The sequence below is a fragment of the Pelophylax lessonae genome (assembly GCF_965119305.1).
Source record: "Pelophylax lessonae genome assembly, chromosome: 4".
Lineage (NCBI taxonomy): Eukaryota > Metazoa > Chordata > Amphibia > Anura > Ranidae > Pelophylax > Pelophylax lessonae.
The window spans coordinates 492,622,774-492,643,246 of NC_138771.1; the positions used below are offsets into that span (position 1 = coordinate 492,622,774).

Consider the following 20,473-nt stretch of genomic DNA (forward strand, 5'->3'; position numbering starts at 1 on the left):
GGGACCTTGATTTCCAAATGAAATGCAACATTTTCCACAGTCCGTTATGATTTGGGGAGCCATGTCATGTCCATAACACCTAAGCAGTGCTACAGACTGATCGGCTTAATGCCACGCCGCATTAATGCAGTAATTCATTCTAAAGGAGCCCCGACCAAGTACTGAGTACATACTATACCGTACATGGACATACTTTTTAGTAAGCCAACATTTCTGTATTAAAACCTTCTTCATTTAATTTTTTTATGTAATATTCTAATTTTCTGAGATCCTGAATGTTGGGTTTTCACTAGCTGTAAGCCATATTCATCAAAATTTAAAGAAAGCGTGAAATATTTTACACATTTCTGTGTGTAACACATCTATATAAAATATGAGTTTCACTTTTCGAATTTAATAACTGAAATAACTTTTTGATTTTCTAATTTTATGAGATGCACCTGGTATATTTGAAATCAAATATTTTACTTTTTTGGCAATAACACGGTGTAGATGGATTTCTGGCGGTCAAAGGCTGTGTCATGCCCCTCCAGCCTGTGTCTTTGAATAAGAAAAGCCTCCATTATTGTACATGTAATATCTCACCCCCTTTGTGTTTTAGCTGGTTAGTGGGCATGGGTGAGTTGTCCTGTAGCCACTTCTTTGTTACCTTGGCTGTGTTCTTAGGGCTGTTCTGCTGTTGGAAGATGAACCTTCACCCCAGTCTGAGGTCCAGAGCGCTCTGGAGCAGGGATGTCAAGGATGTCTCTGTACATTTCAAATATTTCATATTTCCCCCGATCTTCACTAGTCTCCCAGTTCCTGCCACTGAAAAACATCCCCATAGCATGATGCTGCCACCACCATGCTTCACTGTGGGGACGGTATTGGCCAGGTGATGAGTGTTGCCTGGTTTCCTCCAGACATGATGCTTGCCATTCAAACCAAAGAATTCAATTGTTGTTTCATCAGACCAGAGAATTTTGTTTCTCTTGGTCTAGGAGCCCTTCAGATGCCTTTTGGCAAACTCCAGGTGGGCTGTCATGTGCCTTTTTACTGGGGGAGGCTTCTGTCTGGCCACTCTACCATACAGGCCTGATTGGTGGAGTGCTGCAGAGATAGTTGTTCTTATGGCAGGTTTTCCTCTCTCCACAGAGAAACGCTGGAGCTCTGTCAGAGTGACCATCGGGTTCTTGGTCACCTGCCTAACTAAGGACCTTCTCCTCCGATTTCCTAGAGGGGGCCGTCTGGCCAAACTGAGCAGAGTCCTGGTGGTTCCAAACTTCTTCCATTTATGGATGATGGAGGCCACTCTGCTCATTGAGACCTTCAATGCTGCAGACATTTTTCTGTACCCTTCCCTAGATCTGTGCCTCGATACAATCCTGTCTTGGAGGTCTACAGACAATTCCTTGGACTTCATGGCTTGGTTTGTGCTCTGACAGGCACTGTTCACTGTGGCACCTTTATATAGACATATGTGTGTGTGTGTGTGAATTTACCACAGGTGGACTCCATTCAAGTTGTAGAAACATCTCAAGGATGATCAGTAAAAACCGGATGCACCTGAGCTCAGTTTTGAGTGTCTTGGCAAAGGCTGTGAATATATGTACATGTGATTTTTATTTTTTTTTAATTTGCAAAGATTTCAAACAAACTTCTTTCACATTGTCATTATAGGTTATTTGTAGATTTTTGAGGCAAATGCATATAATCCATTGTGTGATAAGGCTGTAACATAACAAAATGTGGAAACGGTGAAGCCCTGTGAATACTTTCCGGATGCACTCTAAATCCTGGTGCCTGTGTGGTTCCAGGCCATGTTTGCAAATGTGTACCACAGAATGGACCCTTCTGCAGTCTCTCACCTTGTGATATAATGTTACAGTCTTATTACTGGGGGGGAAAGAGATTGAGGAATTGCTTCCTCCTGCCTGCAGCAAACAGATGACATCTCAGCCTAGGCAAGGTCACTGCCTGGAGCTCAAGGATGGATGTTTAATAAAAGGTGGAGGTTTTTCTGAGAAATGACTGTTGTGTTATGACATATCAGGAATGTAGTTATGGAGACTTGTTAAGGTTCTGACCGGTCTAATTTAAAGTTGACGAAGGTGACATGGAGAGTACCTCAGGCAGGGTGGTTGGTGTGGGGGTGTCATCGTTTTGTGTTGAGAATTAGTGATCATGTCCTGGCAGTCATACAGAGGATTATAGGGTAATTCTATATGTCCCTTGCCAACTGTGTGGGACTTTCCCAAATAATAGGCACACTGTTCAGGTATGTCAGGCTTAATATATCTTGCTGTGCCCATTTCACGTTGCATACACATGAGGAAACCTGACCGTCCCTCTGATTTTAAAGTTGCCTGGTTTCTTCCTTAATCCTCCACAGAAGCTGACATTCTAGAAATTAGACATTCGTCGCAGTCCTTTTATTTAATTATCCCATACCCCCCAAATTCCCCCACCCTCTTAAATTGTTTTATGACCCCCTATGTGCCTAGTAATGTGTAACTCCAGGAAAGTGCTATTCGCAACAACCTCATGAAAGAGCAGGCAGGTTTGTATTGCCGTCCATGCTCTCAATTTTGGAGAGATTTACCTTTTTTGCATGTGTCTTGGTGACCACACAGGAAACAAGTAAACATCTTACCCAATTGGGGACGCTGATAGTAATAGAAAATTCATAGAACTTCTAATCCTTTTACCACGCCATTAAAAACGTAAAATCCTAAATTTCACTAATCTATTTATCTCAATAGGACTACTTGGGCCCCTAAAACCTTGGTTGGATTTGGTGAGGCAGAACCTGTGAGTAACTCCTAATAAGGATACTACGGGAACTCGGTTGGACCCTCCCATGGCTAGGTTCACACTTATGCAGTTGGTATGGCACACATAGCATGGGCACCTGCATGACTACCTGCAGTAAACGTAGGTAAAAGGACCCTGCATTCCCTCCCCCCCCCCTTTTTTTTTTTTTTTTGCAAAGAAATTGCATGCTGATTTTACGGCATGCAACTTTCTGCACCCAAAAATACATTGGGTTGATTTAATGAAGGCACTTCCTGTTTGTAAATAAAGGGGGAGCTCTACTGATTTCTAGCATCCGATCATGTGCAAGCAAAAAAGCTGCACAGTGCTTCACAAACTAGGGTCCCTAGAGTGTATAGTCATCTTCAAAAAAAAAAAAAAAAGTGAACCTTGCCTTGAATTTAAAAAGGGTCAACAATCTTTTTTTTTTTTTAAGACGGGGCCATTCACACTATTGTGTTGTGTGCTGCCTAAATTGCTGCATGCAAGATTAAAGGTCAGTTGTGATGGGCGAATAGTCTGCACTAACGCAAAGCATGTTAATGCATGACCCAATGCTTAAACACACGTGCATTTACCACGCTGCAGTTGTCCAGGTTGGTTTGAATGGGGCCCGTAGTCACTCTATTTCTTTATTTCTTTATCATCCAAATCTCTCTAAATATCAATCGGCTGTTCTTTGGTATAATGTCGCAGAACATTTGCAATTCACTGTTTTCGGTGCAGATTTTGCTGGAATTTTCTGAACTTTGCTCACCTTGGCAGAGGTGGATCTCCACAGATGATTTCTATAGGTCAGTTTTTCAGGGGGAAGGGGAGGGAAAAAACAATTCCTGTTTGTTTGGGGAATTTCCCAAAAGGGCCCAGGGCAGATTCCTAGCAGTGATGGCAGAATCGGGCGGCTTGGTGTTTGTAAATGCTGAAGATTTCTCTAGGTCTGTTTCATCTCCATAGTGTCTTAGACAAAAAATTAGAAGACCTTTCAGATCTTGGTGTACTGATATGTTGTAGTAAATTATTATTATTCTTAATAATATTATTAATCATTTTTATATATTTTTTTTTTTTCCTACTTTAATGTACATTATGGTAAGGCAGCTCATTCAAAAAAATTGGCCTGGCAATGCATCAAAATCTTCTAAGAAAAAGGGAAATGTGCCATTTTTGGCAATGCAGTGTACCACAATGCACAGTAGTATATTAGTGCATTGTTTTCTGCAACATATGTGCATTGGTGCTGCTTTGAGGTATTGTGTTGAAGTGCCATTCGGAATTCTATGCTAACACACTATACTAGAAAAGTGTGTATCCGTTCTTAACCTGGCAACATTTTGCAGATTAAATTTAAGTCCAAAAAACTATAAAAACTGAAGGTTTCTTTCTGTTTGCAACACTGATCGTATCCACAGATACAGTATAGAAGAGCATTCAGTAATCTTGCAGCTTACATGCCTAATGCTAAAGTGGACTGCATTCAGATGGCGACCATGACTGCGATCAGTTAGCAACCTTCAGCTTGTCTGCTGCTATAAACGTATTAAAGACTCTGAAGCATGTTCTCTGCAGGAATTACCACAGCTTTATTTTTCTGCATTCATTTCCTGGAACATTTACATATATTTATGAATGTTGTGAAAATTATTTGCCACAAACTCGTCCATTGTTTTGTCTTTAAGTTTTCGCACACCATTTTTGCACGTGTTGTGGCCATTAGGGTATAGCGTTAAAAAAACAAAAAAAAGACCTGTAGGTGGGGTTTAAATATGATTAGCAAGCACACAGTCAAATTCTCATTAGTGTCTGCAGAGTTTCTCGGCATGCTAGTCAAATTCTCATTAGTGTCTGCAGAGTTTCTCGGCATGCTAGAAAATATCCATCAAATCTATTTGGTGCAGCATTGACCACAGTAAAGCATGCACTAGTAGAGTTTTGTTAGCAATGTCTTATTTCAGGAACATTTGTTCGATTTTTTTTTTTTTTTGTTTTTTTTCGTTTTATCGTTAGTGGGTTCAAATCGACATTCGTTTTTCAACTGCGGTGACTAACAAATTTGAAGGAGCAGGATGGAAAATTTTTCTCGAACAAATTTCAAACTGTGTACGCTTTTTGTTTTTTTTCTGGGAAGTCCATTCGCTCCAAAATTTTTGAAGTTTCTAGACAAAAAACATTTTTTAATTCATTTTAATGACCTTTTGTCAAGCCATTGAATGTACTGAGGGTTTTCGTATGACCGTTTTATTAAAAAATTTACTATTGTATGGCCAGTTTAAGAATGGATGGATTTGGAGCCCAGTCTACCAAGGCTTTAAGGGCTAGTTTACACTTGAATTACACAGCAATGCAGTCCGCGTTCATGTGCGGTTTCCTATTTCTACGCAATTTATTTGAATAGGCTGAAAACTTACTGGGTCACACCAAAAGTAGCTCATTCACTGCAACCATATCACATTGGTCTGTGGTACCATGCAATCTGCTGCAAGAAAACAGACTTGCATTGTTTGCTATCTGTGTTTGGAGTGTTAAGATTATATTGACACCAGCAGCAGATCACACACCCAGTGAGTTTTGAATGCAATGTGGGAAACTTACACGGAACGTGGGTTTTCTGCATTAAGGCTTGTACACACTTGACGAAAATCGGACGAAATATCCTCCGATTTTTCTCTCTCATGCTCAGCGGTCATAACCGTTTTAGTTGACAGTGCATAATGTTCACAAAATTTCTCGTCCGTATTTTTGTTTTTTTTTTTTTGGGACGTTTGTATCTGCTTTTTTGCGGACATACTCATTAAAAGAAAATTTGTCGTGCTGGGGATGGACGATAAAAATTTTGGGGTTTGTCCCTCCGTTTTTTTTTTTTCGTTGAAAATGTCGGCATCGGCTGCTGAAAGTTGTGTGCACACTAGCTGAAAATCATACGATTTTACTTCGGAGGGGAATTTTCGGCAGATTTTCTACTAGTGTGTACCCCACTTTAGGTTTCGGTGAACGAGCCCTTTAAGATTGGTGTATTCTCCAGGTACTAAAAGCACTCTTCACACAGGCCGGAAACAGTGTATTGATCTAAATAGCTTATTATACTTTGGCACTTACCCTTAGGTCTTCTTTTTGTGATCCTATCCCTGACCCTTTACGTTATTCTCACTCTGACAAAAGCGCTTATATTTGCCTGAACAAATTCCTGACATGTCACAGTATTATTTTTTGTAAAAGTGACACCCTTCTCATTTAAAAAGCAGTTCATCAGCTCCAGTCAGTGACTTTGTCTGGGCAGAGATGATATCATCAGTCTGCTGCAGGTGGGAAGAGACGGTTTTCTTTTGTTCATTGACGGGACACAGCTCCTGGTATTCATAACCATTAGGTTATACTGCTCCCTACAGGAGCACTGGGCAGAAAAGAATTCTGGCTACACCCATGGGCAGTAACGGGGGGAGGGGGGTATACTCCCTCTCTCTGCTATAGCAACTCCGTTTTTTTCTGCCTAGTCAGGAGTAAGGCCCTAGTGCCTTGCTGGGAAATTCTTTTAGATAGAAATTTTTTCTCCTTGATTTTTCCTGTGTGATCTACAATCAACTGCCAGACTGGGCAACGAGCTGGATAATCTAGATCCAGTGGTCACCCCAGTCTGGCCAGCGAGCGTGTGCAGACCTCAGCTCCACGCTAGGTCGGCTGCGACATAGCCCTACTGGACAGGGGCTGGCCTATGAGTTAAACAGGTCGCATACGACCGGGTCTCGGTCTGAGACGCAGTGTTCCTCCTGGCCGACAGCCCCCTCATTTAGATGAAGAGGGGTTCTGTCTGGAGCGGTGCCCACCTGGTTCCTGGTATGGTGATGTAGCTGTCCCCCCCCTCCCCTCTCTCCCCCTGGAGGGTTTTGGGGTGGACTTGGTCTCCTCCTTGATCGGTCGGACCCCTGGGTTCCCCTCCTTCCTGCAGGCACCCCCCCCCCCTGCAGAGCACCTCATCTGCCCCCCTCTCCCCTCCACATATGATGGAGCTGTTGGGGTGGTCTGGCCACTGTTCCTAGAGTATGGACAGGGAGCTTACTAGTGATGAGGGCTGGGGGGGAGCGCCAATTGACTATGCGGGGGGGTCATACCTGGTGGGGCTGCTGCCAGGGCCCCCCATTCTGCCTGGATCTGTCCTTGAGGCCTGGGACCTTGTAGGCTTCGTAGTTCCACACGAGGCTGCCATTTTGTTATAGCCTGTGTATTTCTATACACGGCAGTCATGTTTGTGTAGTCCGGCGGTTATTTTGCTGTGGTTTGCCATTGAAAATGGCGGTGGCCATGACAGTGAAGCCATGTGGGTGGTGATTTCGGGGGTGGGAGCCCCTCCTCATCCCCCCTGATGCTGACTCCTGCATGTTTAGTGCATTATCCTAATGGCTGCAGGCGCTTGTTTCTGCAGGTGGTGAGTCTGGTGGGGTCCTCTCCCTCTCTGCTGAGGTTCGCTTGGTGCTTTTGTGCCTTGCGACCAGGTGGTGCTGGGGGTTGTCCCTTAGTGTATTTGTGACTGTCTTTAGATCCCATTTCCCCACCCATCCCCATCCTGGGGTCCCCTGTGTCCCGGGTGGAGGTGGCTTTTGGGCAACGGGCTAGCAAAAAGTGCCATTCCCCCCCCCCCCCCCTGTGCGTATCTGTGCGTGAGACCCTCAAGATGGAGGACACAGCTGAAGCTGCGATGGAGGTGCAGGTACCCTTTGGCACTCCTAAGCCATCCAGAGCGGCAAAGGTGTTTCCTTTCCCTGCCTATTTTGACAGAATTGTCATTTAAAGAGTGGTGAGGACCAAAACGTTCCCGTGGGGTTCCTATGTGTTTTACGTCGCATTGCCCCTATAAAGAGTCCCTTCTTAAGAAATGGACTGTGCCACCGGTGGTGGAGCCTCCAGTTTTCAGATCAAACAAGGCTACTATGATTCCCGTTGAAGACTCCTCGACCTTTAAGGATCCAGCTGACTGGGAGGCGAAGGCTGCGACCCGCCATATGTACACTCTGGCTGGTTCTGCAATGAGGCCAGTATTCACCATTGACCTAATGTTGCAAACTCTGACTGAGTGGGCTAAACTCTTACGCCGTGACCTGGGGGGGAGGGGGGGGGGAAACAGCTCCCCTCTGCCTTTGCCGAGTGGACGAGCTGGTCCAGAGACTGCAGTTTATACGTCATGCCTCTATGAATGTGGCTCCCCTGATGGCTCGACTCTTGGCAGTGGTCCTCAGCGTGTCTTTTTGCTCAAGTGCTGGTCTGCAGATCAGACTTCAAAAAAAGGCCTTGACTGATGTTTCTTTCCAAGGGGATCGCCTGTTTCGAGCTAAACTGGATGACATCATTAAAGGTCTCACAGGGGATGGGGTTGAGTACTTTTCTTCCGCAGGATACCAAGGGCAAGGGACCTCGCCTTGGGCCTTCCTTCTCAGCTCATAAGAAGTTTTTTTTTTTTTTTTTTTGTCCCTCAGGGTTTACTGACAAGCGCTTAAAGCCTTTCAGTGCCTCTTCAGGAGGTTCCGAAACTAACTTTGTCTGGCAAGCCAAGATCAGGCTTCTCCAGACCAATGGACAAGGCTCCTTCTGTATTAAGGTGAGCCCTCACCCGTATCGGGGGTGGGGGGACGTCTTCGCTGGTTTGCAGATCCGTGGACTTCCCTTTTGCAAAACAAGTGGGTCCATGAGGTCATTTGGTCTGCCTACCAGATCGAGCTACAGTCTTGTCCCCCTGCAAGGTTTTTTCATCTTATCTGGTGATTCACAGTGATAAGGTGGTTCTTCGCCCCGGTCTGTCGCTCTTTCCAAAGGTTGTCTCTGTTTTTCATTTGAATGAAGACCTTGTGTTGCCTTCCCTGTGTCCCAAGCCTAAACATCCAAAGGAAATTTCCTTACAGGACCAGGGACATGTCACAGGTCCCAGGAGGCTGCGGGACCATTCATACAGTGCAGTGCAGGTGGAGCCGCAAGGAGTCCCAGCTGCCTTAACTTAGTAAACATACCGGTACTAGGGACCCGAAGACTGGGAGAAGAACCAGCCTGGGTGAGGATCGGGCTCAATCCCTGTACAGGTAAGTGTCCTTTTTGTTAAGTCATCAGCTAGAGTACTGTATTTGTAGCTGACTTTAGTTTACCTAGTCATGTGCCAAAAGTGTCAGTTATTGAGTTTTCAATCTCCCACTAAACACTATTGCATGGGAGCCTCTTTGCCAAAACAAAGTGAGCGTGTCTCTGCTGGAAAAAGTGTTAGAAGTCTGCCTGGGCCACAGCAGGAGAGCGACACAGATGGTTTGTACATCCTGCTCCTGCTGTATGTAGTTTGCCATAAGTTTTGGACATCAGTTTCATCCAATGACTGAACCAAAGAAAGCATTGCTTGAGGTTAGCCAGGTCATGTTTGAGATGAGGAGTGATGTGATCTTTGCAGGCTCAGACATTGAAGTGCTCCACTGTTCCTTCCCCTTTATAAAGGCGCCATCCTTTCACTGACGGTCACAGTGCTGGACAAGGCAGAAGAAATTCTAGCAGTGACATACAGTAGGTGACATCTGCATGTCTACAGACAATCTAATTGTTTTTATACAAATAGTTAAAACGGAAAATATAGTGGTACGTGTGGAAGACTCTGGTTCCTTTTGTATACTTTTTGACCATTTATGCACAGGGAGCAGCCATAGCTGTGCATTATATATGCAGGCCCTGGGTAATAGTGCACAGTGGTTATACCATGCCAATCCTGGTGTGTGGTTGTTTGTTTTCTTGCAAGACAACAGACTATAAAACCCGCAATGCACACAGTAACCAGATGTCATGTGATTTGGGCTTCCTTGTCAGAATACTTTTTGTTTCTGGCAAGAAAAGGGGAATTTTAACACAAGATTTCATGCGGCTGTTTCTGATTGCTTTAGGTGTGTGTTTGTTTTTTGTTTTTTACATTTTGCTGTAAAAAAAAAAAAAAAAAAATCTTAAAGCACGAAAGATTTGACATTAATTGAGATTGAGAGTCTCTCTTGGACTTTCTCTTCCTTTCCTTTCATCCTAATGTTTTTTTGAGTTTGGCATGTTGGAGTGTCACTCATCAGACATGTCACCTTGAGACGCCAAATGTTAAAATCAACTTTTCCAGGCCTCTGCAAAGAGAGCTTCTGACTTAATGGAACAAGGATCCGCTGTCATTGGACAATCTGATCCTGTTGAGTCCGGGGTCGAGGGAGTCTCTTCTATGGTGGCTGCACTCCCCGACCCTGTGTCTGGGAAAAACCTTTCTTTCCCTGTATTGGACTGTAATCGCCATGGATGCCAGTCTGTCCGGATGGGGAGGCGTCTTGGGAGTGTGTTCGACCCAAGGTGTCTGGACTCTGGAGGAGTCCAGGCTGCTGATCAACATCCTGGATATTCGGGCGATCAGACTTTGTCTGTCCCAATGAACGGATGGTCTGCAGGGGCGCCCTGTGCGGATACATTTAGACAATACTACGGCTGTGGCATATGTCAATCATCAAGGGAGTAAAAGAGTGCCCTGGCAGCCCAGGAAGTGGCCGGTATCTTGAGGTGGGCAGAACGATATGTTTCGGCCCTCTCTACTGTAAACATTCCGGTGGTAGAGCATTGGCAAGCGGACTATCTCAGTCAGTAGACGTTAGATCCGGGAGAATGGTCTCTTCACCTGGAGGTGTTTCATCAACTGTGTCTTCGGTGGGGGATCCCCAATGTGGACCTGCTGGCCTCGTGTCTCAACAGGAAGGTAGAGAGGTTCGTGTCAAGGTCTCGGGATCCTCTGGTCAATGCCACAGACGCCCTGGTGGCCCCTTGGGGTCATATCGTCTGATTTATGCCTTTCCTCCAATACAACTTCTGTTGAGACTGCTATGCAGAATCGAGGTAGAAGGGATTACAGTCATTCTGGTGGCACCAGACTGGCCTCGCCGGGTCTTGGTATGCAGGCCCAGTAAGACTGGTAGCAGACGTCCTTGGAAACCTTCTCTCAGGGAAGATCTTCTGTCTCAGGGACCAATCTTCCATCCTGCTTTACGGTCGCTGGCTTTAATGGCCTGGCTATTGAAAGCCAGGTGCTGAAGGACAGAGGGCTGTCGGAGTCGGTGATTCCTACATTGTTAAAAGCTAGGAAATCTACTTCTAGGAAGGTTTATCATAGAATTTGGAAGGCGTACATTACTTAGTGTGAGTCTCGGGGGGGTTTCTCCCTGCTTTTTTTCTGTGTCTCGCCTGTTGGAGTTTCTACAAAACGTTTGGCTCTGGGCACCATCAAAGGCCATATTTGCGTCTTGGCTATATTTTTCCAAAGGCCGTTGGCGGCAAAGTCCTTGGTTCACACTTTTGTGCAGGGAGTTCGCCATCTGGCTTCTCCGTTGCAATCCCTGGTGCCTCCGTGGAATTTCAATTTGGTACGGTCGGTGCTTCAAAAGCCTCCCTTTGAAAATATTCGAGAGCTTCCTCTGCTCACTTTGTGTCATAGAAGGTGGCTTTCTTAGTAGCTATTCCGCACGTAGGGTGTCAGGAGTTAGCTGTATTGTCCTGTCGGTCACCTTACCTGGTGATTCATAGGGACAAAGTGGTGTTGCGACCCTGTCAGGCGTTCCTTCCGAAGGTTGTCTCAGGGTTTCATTTGAATGAGGATATTGTGTTACCATCCCTATGTCCTAAGCCAAAACATCCTAAGGAAATTGCCTTGGATGTAGTAAGGGCGTTTCGGTGTACCTGGTGGTGGCTGAACCGATTTGAAAATCCTATTCTTTGTTTGTTCTTACGGATGGACCTTGTAAGGGCCAGGCCGCGTCTGGTGCGACCATTTCCAAGTGAATCAGGCAGACGGTGGTGCAGGCCTAATCCATTAAGTGTCAGGTTCCTCCTCCTTTCCCTGTTAAGGCGCATTCTACGAGGGCGCTTAGTGCCTCCTGGGCCTTCCGTCATCAGGCATCAGTGGTTCAGGTGTGCAAGGCGGCTAATTGGTCATCTGTACACACATTCACAAAGTTTTTTATAAGGTGGATGTACTTGCATCTTCGAATGCAGCGTTTGGCCGCAAAGTTTTGCAGGCTGCGGTTGCAGAGGCTTCCGCTTCTTGAGGGTGTAATTTTTTTTCCTGGTTGTGATCTCCTGTTACTAGTTGAGCTCCTGTTTTTTTTTTTTACCTTGTTGGGAATTCTGCATATTGCTGTGTTTTTTTTTTTTCCCCACCCCTCCTATTGACACTGCTTTGGGACATCCCAATGGTCTTAAGAAATGGAGCTGTGCCCGTCAGTGAATGAAAGAGAAAACTGTATTTTTGTCTTAAGCCCCGTACACACGTACCGATTGTCGGCCGTAAAATATTCGGCCGACAACCGTTCGGCTGATTGTAGGCTTGTTAGTATGATGCTTCCGACAGCCGACAGCACATTTTCGGCCAAACAGAATCGGGTGTGCAGGCATTAAAATTTTTGTTGGCCGTCACCAGAATGGCCGATTGTTCGCCAGTCAGTACAGATTTCGGCCGACAGACAGCAGATTAGCAAGACTGGGCATGCTCAGAAAAGAAAAAAGACAAGGAAAGTTAACCATCACATGACATCACTTCTGCAGTCGGCTGTTGTTGGCCGACAAAATTAGTTTGCAGTCTTTTGAAGTTTTCAACAGACACGACAGCCCTGGACAAATGACGGCCGTTCGTTCGGCCGACGATCAGTATGTGTGTACGGGGCTTTACTGTAAAATCCTTTTCTCTGAGGTTCACTGACAGACACAGCACCCACCCCTCTGTTAGGTTGCGTTATGTGTTCTTCTGACACTGCTTGTTACAAACTGAGGTCCTTACAAACTGAGGTCCTATAGCAGGAAGTGATGGTATACCCTCTGGGACTGCCCCAGAGGCGTAACCAAAAAGGTTTCCGCCTAGTCCTACTCCTGAAGAGAGAGCAACATAAGCCCAATGGTCTGAAGACATGGAGCTGTTTCCATCAGTGAACATCAGAGAAAAGGATTTTACGGTAAGACAAAAATCCAATTTATTATTTTTTCTTTTTTAATTTGATGCATAATCTCAACATTTGTGGCTTTTATCCTGGGTTCACACTATTGCAAACACAAACATTGCTTGTGATTCGCACTGCATTGCTGTGCAGATCACAGCATTTCTATGATTCATACAGTGCAGAGCCGCTCTCTGCTCACTCACCGCTGTCAAAAAAAAAAAAAAAAAGCCACTGGCAAATTTTCATCAACATTGTTCAGCGCTGAGAGATAACTATAAACATTGTATCATTTGGTTCTTTTAGATCAAAGGGATGAACTTTGGTCTGTAAATAAGGTCAGTTTAAACACTTAAGGCTAAGCCTTTTTTTTTTTTTTTTTTTTTTTTTTTTACACTTCCAAAATAAAATCAGTGTTTTTTCACTAGAAAATTATTACACACTCTAGAGAATAAAATGGTGGTCGTTTGCAATATTTTATGTCGTACTAGTTTTGTGCAGCAGCCTTTCAAACTATTTTTTTTATTTTTGGGAAAAAATACACTCCAATGAATAAAAAAAAAAAAAAAACAGTAAAGTTAGCCCAATTTTTATTTTTTTTTGTAGAATGTGAAAGATGTTGTTATGCCGAGAATCCTGATCTTTTTTTCTAAAGAAAAAAATTGTTATTCTCATTTTATCCAGAATCGTGGAGCTCTACATTCCATTGTATCTCTGGCTGTATGTTTAGTGTCGTTGTTCTGCTGGAAGGTGAACCCTCCTCCCCAGACTTAGGTCTTTTGCAGGTTTTCTTCTAAGATTGCCCTGTATTTGGCTTCATCATTCTTCCCATCAATTCTGACCTGCTTCCCTGTCCCTGCTGAAAAAAAGCATCCCCACAACATGCCCCCACCACCATGTTTCACGGTGGGGATGGTGGGTTCAGGGTGATGTGCAGTGTTAGTTTTCTGCAACACATAGCATTTTGCTTTTAGGCCAAAAAGTTCAATTTTGGTCTCATCTTCTTCTACATGTTTGCTGTGTCCCCCACATGGCTTTTCACAAACAGGACTTTGCAGCTTTCTTTTCTGGCTTTCTTCCATAAAGGCCAGATTTATGGACTGCACAACTAATAGTTGTCCTGTGGACAGATTCTCCCACTTGAGCTGTGGATCTCTGCAGCTCCTCCAGAGTTACCGTGGGCCTCTTGGCTGCTTCTCTGATTAATATTCTCCTTGCCTGGCCTGTCAGTTTAGGTGGACGGCCATGTGTTGGTAGGTTTGCAGTTGTGCCATACTCTTTCCATTTTTGAATGATAGATTGAACAGCGCTCCGTAAGATGTTCAAAGATTGGGATATTTTTTTTATAACCTAACCTTGCTTTAAACTTCTCCACAACTTTATCCCTGACCTGTCTGTTGTGTTCCTTGGCCTTCAATGATGCTGTTTGTTCACGAAGGTTCTCTAACAAACCTCAGAGGACTTCACAGAACAGCTGTATTTATACTGAGATTAAACCACACACACAGGTGGACTGTATTTATTTACTAATTAGGTGACTTCTGAAGGCAGTTGGTTCCGCTATATTTTAGTTAAAGGTATCGAAGTAAAGAGGGCTGAATACAAATGCACGCCGCACTTTTCACATATTTATTTGTAAAAAATGTTAAACCATTTTATCATTTTCCTTCCACTTTTACAATTATGTGCCACTTTGTGTTGGTCGATCACATAATGGAGGCTGCAGTTGGCCATTTTTACACACATTACACAGGCATGGTCCACTGTTGTATGGTTAAGGCTCATAGGTGTGCACAGCCTATTGCATTAGGGTGTGCACCCCAAAGCTCTAACACACATGAATGGCACCTGCTGTCACAGGGAAGAGGCTCTAATGAGAGAATATTGGGAGAATATTATGTTACACCCTAAATAAGGGTGTAATGTGTTCCTAAAGTTGAAACTGGTCTTTAATATAACAGGGGCATTTACACTGGCCACTGGCACCCCCTAACCCCCCACCTGGTGCCACCCCTAATGCACACGGGGTGATTAGGGTGTGCCCAGGCACACCCTGTGCGCACACCTATGTTAAGGCTCCATTCACACTTGTGCGACTTGTCATGCAACTCTGGATATCAAAATCACATGACCAATCATTCCCCTATGTTTTCCAATATACTGTATGTGCGAATTAAAAGTTGCAGCATCTTCAAAGTAGTTCATGCTCTACTTTGGTCCGACTTTCATGCAACTTGAGGGTCATAGACTTTTTATTGTTATCCCTCAAAAGTTGCATGACAGTTGTACCTGAATGGTATACAGTGCAACAGTTGTCCATTATCACTGGTTAATGCCAAAGTGGTATCCAAGTTGCACCCATCCAAAGTTGCACCAAACTTGCACTCCACAGTCGGCGCAACTTTGGAGTCATACAAGTGTGAGTGGAGCCTAACTTGCCCTTGAAAAATGCCATGCAGCAATCTCTGGATTGCATGTGGACAGGAAGTGGCTGCAAAGAGACTGTAGGGGGATCAGCAGCACTGAAATGTAACCGAGGGAAAGGTGATATGAGGATTTTATTTAAAAACATGGCAGTGCACAGAGAAAAGTAAATTTCCACTTAGGGTTTAATCATGGGATTGTAGTGACCGTGGGTAGTGTTTAAAGTTCTTTGCATACGATCTGCTTTGTCTGTACTTTGTTCACTTCTCCCGTGTCAGCTTCTGTCTACCTGAGATCACAGGTGACTGACTGTGTGAAGCTTGTTTGCCATCACTCTCCAGAGGCTACTGAGCTTTTCCACGTTGCTTCACTCTCCGTCCGACCAGTTTGGTTGGTTTCTCCACTTCCGCTCTCCTCTGGGCCGGATCCAAAGCACTGAAAGATGTACAGACTCTCCCAGATGTATGGAAACACATTAACCCCTCCGTGCTCGGAAAGGACAGCTGCCTCGAATCGGAGCGGGAAGTGCAGCAGTGGTGGCGAGGGGGTTAAGACGCTCCTGTTGCGAGAGGAGGAAGGAGAGACGGTTTCCAGAGGGAAGTACATAGACTTTGTGCAGGGTGAGCCTGAGAGGTGGGAGGGTCACCAGGAAGCGAGCTGCGACCGGGGTGACAGGAAGGAGAGAGGAAAAGCACAAACGAGGGACTGATAGCAGGACATGCAGAGGCTCGCGGAAGGATGGAGAAAAGGGGTAAGCCGGTGGACAGGTGACTGAGGACCGGCGTGAAGGGCAGTCTGGGAATGTAAGGGTCAACCACGCTCTTTTATTACCAAGTTGTGGAACTTTTTATTAAGTTTGTTTTTTTTTTTTTATTAGTATTATCATTTGGATTTCATAAGGACTAGTTTGGATGGTGAGAGCCCAGGAAGAGTTAAACCAGTGAAAGGAGGGGCACAGCGACAGGCAGACAGGACGCTATATAAAGAAACACACTGGCAACAGCTGCTGGGATGCCGGGAGCAGGTTATAAATGAAATCCTGAAGAACTGGCACCTTATAATACAACGCCCCCAATTATAAGTGATCCCCTTTATTAAGCTGGATCAATCAGAGGAATTCTTGTTCTTGGAATGGGGGGGGGGGGGTGTATTGGGGACAAGAATAAAGTTGGGCCACTTTCGTGCCTTTTTTTTTTTTTTTCTTTTTTTTTTTTACTTAGGCTTTTTGCAGTAGGTAGTCATTCTAAATAATGTATCTCATAATTGCTGAGTTGGTGAGAACCGCTAGTGCCAAGGTGCGGCACTTTGTTCATGGTCAAAACCCCTATTATTATTATTATTATTATTATTATTATTATTATTTATTTTAATTCTTTGGCAGGTGGGTTTATCGTTTTATCTACAATAAATTAAAATCCGTGTAATCACCTTGCTGGATGCTCTTAAGTTTGCTCTCTGCACTATGTATTATGAGCAGGACACTTTGCGGGGGGATTCTCTAAAATTATGTTCTTCCCCTTTTTTTTTTCTTTTTTTATATATCCTTTTCCTTATGTTAGTGCTGCTGATCTCCTGCAACAACTTTTTTTTTTTTTTTTTCTTGTTTACATGCACTCATTCCAGCGTGGGCTTCATATCATTGCTCTGGATCAGCTTCCTGATAGTGACAGTAACTGCCCATGCTGGACCAGCTTCCTGATAGTGACAGTAACTGCCCATGCTGGACCTGCTTCCCGATAGTGACAGTAACTGCCCATGCTGGACCAGCTTCCCGATAGTGACAGTAACTGCCCATGCTGGACCAGCTTCCCGATAGAGACCGTAACTTCCCAGGCTGGACCAGCTTCCTGATAGTGACAGTAACTGACCATGCTTGAGCAATGTGTCTCGGTACATTTATCCTCTCCACAAGGGGCACAGGTGACATTGTGGCAACACAGGAGCACAGATGAGAATACATAGACCTTAATGGCAGGATCACCAGAGATTACTTTTTGATTTTAAAACGCTGAAGGTATGTTTGAAGTGACATTAACAGGTTGAAGCTTTTTTTTTTTTTTTATATAAAGATTTTAGTGATTTGGGTTTTCATCCACTCATCCAAAGTAGCCCACCTTTTGCTCAACTCAAACTATTTTTAAAATGCTAATTGCCTGACAGTTCTAAGGTATTGGAGGTTTCTGATCACTTATTCGGAATAGGTATGCAGTTGTTGAGTCCTGAATGTCCCCTGAGCTTTTTGGCTACATTGCGTTTCTGGGTCAGTAAGTACTTAGGCCAGAGCAGTGGCAGCATCCATGTCTCTCCCAGTACAGGCTTCAAAGCTGAACTCCCAGGCATAAAACTTTTTTAGTTTGTACATTTCGCAATAGCCAGAGAAGCACGTGTGCACCAAAAGTCACTGCAAACCCAGATATTACCATTTAAAGGATGTGGCATCATTACTGTGCTGTACATAGACTGTACAGAGAGCAGAACACAGATGACAAAATATAAACCTGACAGGTGTTCTTGCCTTTCAACAGTTTTTATCCTAAAACAAAAGGATTCAGATACACTTTAAACACTATAGATGTCATAGGGTAGTGCTCAGATATTTATTGTATGCAATACCATGGAGGTGGGGGTCTTACCTGTGTGTGGGTGTAACAAGCCTCTGTGGCTGTCGGCCTGTAGTTTTTAATGAACTACCAGAGCGATGTTGATCTCTCTAGGTAGTGTATTAAGCTGCCTGTCAGAGTGTAACTGCCTGCCCCATATCGGAGGTACAGGCAGACAGCCACACAGACAGTCTGCAGGACCGTGGCATTGCACCCACAAGATGATCATGGGTGCAATGCTTTACAGGTCCCCAACAGAAAAAATGTGGTGTGTGTATATGTATGTGATATATATATATATCAAACATTTTACCTGCAAAAAAATGTGGATTTATGTATTCATTTTTACTTAACGTGTCCTTTAAACTGAGCTACTCTGTGAAAATGTCACTCTTCTGACAATTTGTAGTTGTCTAAATAGAATATCTACGCCTATCCCTGATGCAGCAAAAAACAGGGGCGTAATACAATAAGGAACCATGTGCCACGTCCTGAATGTCAGAATTGCAAAAAGGGGGAGAATAAATGGACTTTGAAGGCACCATAATAAAAAAACAACGCTTTATTTTAGATAAGTATTAAAACCACAAAAGTATATGTCGACCGATCAACATGGGCGAAGACCATTGATCAGAGGATACAAATGATAGGTGAATGGGGAGGACCTCACCACCTAGGACATACAATACAACAAACAATACAGGATTGCATTTGAATGATATACAAGGGAAAGGAAGGACGCTATACGCTGCACACAGGCCGCACCACGGTGCAGGCAACGCAGAGCGTCCTGTACAATACAGTAACAGCTTCCAAAAGGAAGTAAACCAATATGTCCAATTGCTCTACATGTTTCGCCTGGTGTTCAGACTTCATCCGGAGCGGTTTGGAATATAAATTCCATAGGAAGATGTTGCTGGAGCCAACCAAAAGGCACCAGGAGGATAGTAAACCAATATTGTAATTAGTAATCACGAGGGGTGACCTGCTGAGGCAGCTGGAGGAGCACGCACTGCTTATGGCCAATTAGAAAGGTATCAGGTAATCACAATATAGAGTATGCCTGTCCCATACATAACCGGGCATAGGGCATAGGGTAAAATAGCAGGCAATTCCTCCAAAAACGAAAGCAGCATGCAGCGCGTCCTCCAGATGCTCCTCAAAAGCGCAGATCAGTGACCCCCGGATGGGGAATGACCACCATGAACTAATTACTACTAATTACAATATTGGTTTACTATCCTCCTGGTGCCTTTTGGTTGGCTCCAGCAATATCTTCCTATGGAATTTATATTCCAAACCGCTCCGGATGAAGTCTGAACACCAGGCGAAACATGTAGAGCAATTGGACATATTGGTTTACTTCCTTTTGGAAGCTGTTACTGTATTGTACAGGACGCTCTGCGTTGCCTACACCGTGGTGCGGCCTGTGTGCAGCGTATAGCGTCCTTCCTTTCCCTTGTATATCATTTCAAATGCAATCCTGTATTGTTTGTTGTATTGTATGTCCTAGGTGGTGAGGTCCTCCCCATTCACCTATCATTTGTATCCTCTGATCAATGGTCTTCGCCCATGTTGATCGGTCGACATATACTTTTGTGGTTTTAATACTTATCTAAAATAAAGCGTTGTTTTTTTTATTATGGTGCCTTCAAAGTCCATTTATTCTCCCCCTTTTTGCAATTTGTAGTTGTCATCAGAAGGGGGCAGTGACATATGTTCTGTGAAAATTCTCAGTTTGGAATTCTGCTCTCTTTGAAGAGCATGAATAGGAATCTCCTTTTTTTTTTTTTATGATTCTACTAGCACAAGTAAATCTTACCGTACCCTATCCAAACCTAAAACACAAAAACGTTTTGTTTTGTTAAATCGTCAAAAGAAATGTTTGCATGCCACCCCCCTCCTCCCCCTTTTTTATTTTTTATTATGATTTTCCTAGTTAGACAGGTTCTTGTCAACTGTTATTCTGCAGAGTTTTCATGGTACGACAATTCAGATCTTCTCTTCTCATGTTCCTCTCTTCTTTCTTGCATGTTACAGCAGGAGCAGATTTCCTACTCACCCCCAGAGAGCCCGGGGCCAAACTGTGCCACGCCATCCCCCTCCCTTCTCCATGTCTCGGGGCCACAAGCTTACAAGATGGAAGAGGAGCCCGTCAGGCTGCCAGCGCACCTGCGTGAGTATTGTCCTCTTCAGCTTTTACCCAGTGGGTCAAAGGTCATGTCCTGAATAGGCCAGGATTGGTGAGAAGGCAGTTCAAGGAAGGACCTAGGATGCTGAAATTCAAGGGCGCATTTAGCTGTTCTTGTTTTATCTCATCAGATCTTCCTAAGCCAAACCCGGAGCAAGGAAGCGTAGTGTGATTCTATGCAAAATCCATCTAATTCTTTTTTTATTACATGATCTAAAGAAATGTCAGAAAGTACCGTGTGCTCATACAGGAGGAACAGGCGAAGGGGACTTTTTTTTTTTTTTTTTTTTGCGCCCAAGGCAAGACCAGCTGCATGTTACAGCATTCACTGTAGTTCTAATTCACCCCTTCTAGCACACATTGAGGCCCCCACTAGAAATGACGCTCTGTTGGACCTGGTAATCTCAAACCATGCAGAGCTTATTAATAATGTTCATATAAATGAACATCTGGGTAGCAGTGACCATAATATGATTTCTTTTAATGTTAGCTGTAAGAAAAAAACGTAT

General features: G+C 44.1%; 1 protein-coding gene across 2 annotated transcripts in view; it reads left to right on the top strand.

The window, feature by feature from the left end:
- The window catches only part of ETV6 (ETS variant transcription factor 6), a 109,081-nt gene that overhangs the window by 21,701 nt on the left and 66,907 nt on the right, over positions 1-20,473 (top strand). The window contains exons 1-2 of one of the 2 annotated variants that reach the window (XM_082256919.1): positions 15,587-15,924; positions 19,814-19,949. In XM_082256919.1, the coding sequence (XP_082113045.1) occupies positions 15,892-15,924; positions 19,814-19,949 (169 nt within the window). In that variant the 5' untranslated portion in view covers positions 15,587-15,891. Of the gene's footprint in view, positions 1-15,586; positions 15,925-19,813; positions 19,950-20,473 lie in introns of those variants that run through there. The other variant, XM_082256920.1, reaches the window with a different exon arrangement.